General features: G+C 45.0%; 1 protein-coding gene across 1 annotated transcript; it reads right to left on the bottom strand.

Annotated features, from left to right (window-relative positions):
- Positions 1 to 572: 572 nt before the first annotated feature.
- LOC119366816 lies at positions 573 to 2110 on the bottom strand. Its single transcript, XM_037632526.1, has one exon. The coding sequence runs from the start codon at positions 2052 to 2054 to the stop codon at positions 573 to 575; it is 1482 nt and encodes a 493-aa protein (XP_037488423.1). The 5' UTR covers positions 2055 to 2110.
- Between the last annotated feature and the right edge of the window lie 1632 nt (positions 2111 to 3742).

The raw sequence follows: 3742 nt of genomic DNA, 5'->3' as shown, positions 1-3742 counted from the left end.
CCTCTAGCCTACCACTGAATAGTGAAAATATAAAGCTGAACATGGTTCCACATGCACCCACGTGAAAAGTAGTTTTGGAAAAAATACTAGTAAAATTTTAAAAATTCTGAAATTTTGGGGGTATCAAACTTGGTCAATCATTCTACGCATGATGTGAAGTTTTGTCACCTTTTTATATTTGTTGTTGAACGTGGATTCGGTGAATATGGTTCCGCATGAACCCCTTATAAACAGTAATTCAAAAAAAATACTAGAATAAAAAATCTGAATTTTTATGGACGGCCGGCATGCTTGCGCATTAAGTTTCACAAAGAAATGTCATTCGTTGGATTCTGGAAAAAATGACAAAAAACACTGTTTGATGAATAGTATGGTCCGAATTGTATTTTCTTCACTGAGAATACCACGGTGTCAACAGTAGCAGTAGGTTATCTAAGAAGATCAAGAGGGGTTGTTGGATCGGATAAAACATATAAGTTCACTGTATGTCAGTCGAGATATGTAATATATTTAGTTGAATTGTCATGTATCAAAAAATTACAACAAGTTACATAACAAGTTCTGAAATAAAATTAGATTGGCACTCCTTGTCGCTTCCTCCCTAGCAGGGCACTACTTTGATATGTATCCTGAGCATGACTTGTAACATAATTAGGAAATGATTTATGAGGGGCTATCCTTGATTCCCATGCAATTAGAGTGAAGTCTCCTTTCGGCCTAACACTAGGATCTGTTATAAGTTCCCGAAATGTCACAATTGGCAATTCTGTCTTGATTGACATAGTATCACTATAAGGTTTCATGCTTAGTGGATGCAAAGCAATGTCTGTTATGTCCACTTGATGGCCTTGTTTTATGCGCATGGTTGGGTTCACACCATAAATGGAGCGGTTTCTTTTAACCATTCTTGCTGCCTTGTCTAATATACAATGCCAGAACTGAACATCAAGGTTGCTTCTCAACACATCCGTGAACATGTTTGTTGCGACAAGTGAAATTTGCGAACTGTGGATCACCGTGGCAAATTCATCTGCTATTTGTACTAGCCGCGGATGTTCTGCTGGCTCTACACTTCCGAAGGCGAGTGCCTTGAAAAGGTACGTCAACTCATCATGAGATAGCCCACTTAGTAAAATTGGTTTCATTGTTCCAAACCGGGCTATTCTTTTAAGCTTACTTACAATGATGATCTTGCTTCCTCTGCCCATTCTTATGAGAAATGAGTGGAATGTTTTCCAGTCATCATCACCTACATCAGAAGCAAACTCAATAACTACCAACATTATCCCAATCATGGCCCTCCCATCACCAAGTGTCCCCAAAAGGCTGTCTCCATTCAAGTGCAAAATAGAGGAGAAGCGTGAACGAACCCTTTCATCGCCACACACATGAGCAACCAAAGTTTTCTTCCCAACCGCGGCGCCACCTATGAGCGGAAGAATGGCTAATGCATGATCACCTGAAGGATCATTGTGCTCCAACAAGAAGCTCAAAAGCTTTTGCTTTTCAGCATGTCGGCTAAACATGAAGTTGTCGGTGTAAAGATAAACATCATATGGCCTACGGGACATGCGCTCACATCCACCGAGAAGCACAACAAACTCTGACATGTTTGCGATAGCAATTTCTAAGCTTTCCAAAGCAGCATGTGAGTCGAGGCCCATGGCCTTGTTGCCTTTCACCGCTGCTGTTCGAGAATGCTTGACGGGAAAGTCTGGAACGATTAAATACAAACTGCTGCTAGATGAGTCGTTGCTGCTAACCTCGTCAAAGCCAACACCGTCTTGGAGGGCTCGGTACCTCGAGGCATCGAGGATGCTGTGACCTCGGTACATGGCCTCCGAGAGCATCTTGAGCTGCATCATCATCCCAGAGTTTGTTATGTATCGAGCGTCCGCCTCCTCGACGATGATGCAAGCTCTCATTAGGAGATGTTGCAACCTTTCCACCATCTTTTCCTCTGACTGCGCATGGGTTGAGTGGCACTTGTTCATCAGGAAGGAGATGAACCGGCTCACAAGTTCACTTGCAACTGCTGATACGGCAATCTCCATGGCCGGGATTGATGAGGTAAGCTGATGAGGCAACTGCTGAGACTGCCAAGTCCTGAAGAGACTCTTAGCAAGATATAAACTGCTACAGGCAGCCTATTTTGTTTAAACAAAGAATCGCTGGACGACTGGGTGGGTGGGTGAGTGGGTTGGTGGCTGGGAGACCTGGACCAGGACCAGTCAACTTATTTGACTATCTGTTATATTCATGGTAGGTCCAAATCCATTATTGTGCCGTGGCAGAAATGCATATCTAATCATCTTCACTCGTCTTTCGTCGGACTCCTCTTACATTCTACACACGTGGGAATTTGCTTGGTTTCTTTCCAGAGGAACTTAAGTGGAAAAGCATCGCGCAAGTCATCGTCAAGGAAATGATATGTGTCTTTTTTTTGTATCTTGCCCGGTGATGACGAGAATCACAGCTCCATGCTCTTTTGGTTCCTTCATGACCACAGCATTGAGGTACTCTAGCTTACCATGGACCTCCTCGCCGACCTCCTCGGCGTCTGGGTCCACGGCAGCGCTGATCTCCTTCCGGACGGCCTCTTGCATGTGTGGGCATTTCACCAGGCTGGCCATGATATTCTGCAGCTCCGGGGTCACTGTTCCCGTCCCTGCACCCGACCAACTCGGCGCACAACTCCACGATTTCTCCGTCGGTGAGCCTACGCCTACTAGCATCGTTGTGGTCGTCCGGGACCCAGAGGTCGACGAGCGTGTCGACATACGCCGTCGGCTCGCCCTGCTGCCGCTGCCGGGAGTGGCGGGCGTGGATGCAGGAACATATTAATTATTAGGATGAAAAAGGTTAATTATGTGTGTGAGTTTATAGATTGTAAAAAATGTTTGTGTAAATCAAAATATAATTAATCATGTTCACACGTTTAAAAAAAATTATACAGTGTAAAAAAATGGCATAGTCAAGAAAAAATGTACAACTATACATGGGAAAATATTACTGTGTATTTCGAACAGTTTCAAGACATGTTTTTTTTAGGGTAAAACTGTGGCCGCTTTATTACTTAAAAGAGTGCCGGAATCTCATCCGAAATAACATGCAAAATACAGTCTGGTAGAGCTAAGAGCCACACATCATTCAGTTCATCTCCCATACCCACCTTTGCTAATTTATCAGCAGCGGCGTTAGCACAGCGACTTACCCAAGAAACTTTAAACTCTTCGAAGTCCTTCAACTTCGTCTTAACATCTTCCACAGTTGGTCCAGCGGTAGAGAGGTTTTTCTCCTGATTGTTGAGCATGGACACCACCCTTGCCGAGTCACACTCGAGATGAAACTTGCCCACCCCAGCGTCTCTAGCAAGCTCGATCGCCTTCCTGCACGCCGAAAGCTCGACCCTCTCCGGATCAGGCGCTGTCGCCACCACCTGACACGCTGCCGCTCGGAACGCACCCGTGTCGTCACGAAGCACCACTCCAATGCCTCCTTTACCCAAGTGTTTCGACATTGATCCGTCAGTGTTGGCTTTGATCCAGCCCGGGTCTGGTGGTTCCCACTTGGCCCTTCCCTTTGGAGGCTTCATCATCATTCCCTTCTTATGGATCTCTTCCCATTCCTTGACAAATGCAGCCACTCTATGTGATATTTCATGTGCTTCAGAAATTTTCCTTCCCTCTCTCGCATCATTGCGAGCTAGCCACAACCCATAAACAGCTTGTACCATGATTGA

Source organism: Triticum dicoccoides, chromosome 2B (genome assembly GCF_002162155.2).
Source record: "Triticum dicoccoides isolate Atlit2015 ecotype Zavitan chromosome 2B, WEW_v2.0, whole genome shotgun sequence".
Classification (NCBI taxonomy): domain Eukaryota; kingdom Viridiplantae; phylum Streptophyta; class Magnoliopsida; order Poales; family Poaceae; genus Triticum; species Triticum dicoccoides.
The sequence above is the reverse complement of the archived record's forward strand: the minus strand, read 5'-3'. Positions and strand labels throughout refer to the sequence as shown.

Excerpts from the sequence above, each read along its gene's own strand:
- LOC119366816 (XM_037632526.1), bottom strand. The coding sequence starts at position 2,054 with ATGGAGATTGCCGTATCAGCAGTTGCAAGTGAACTTGTGAGCCGGTTC.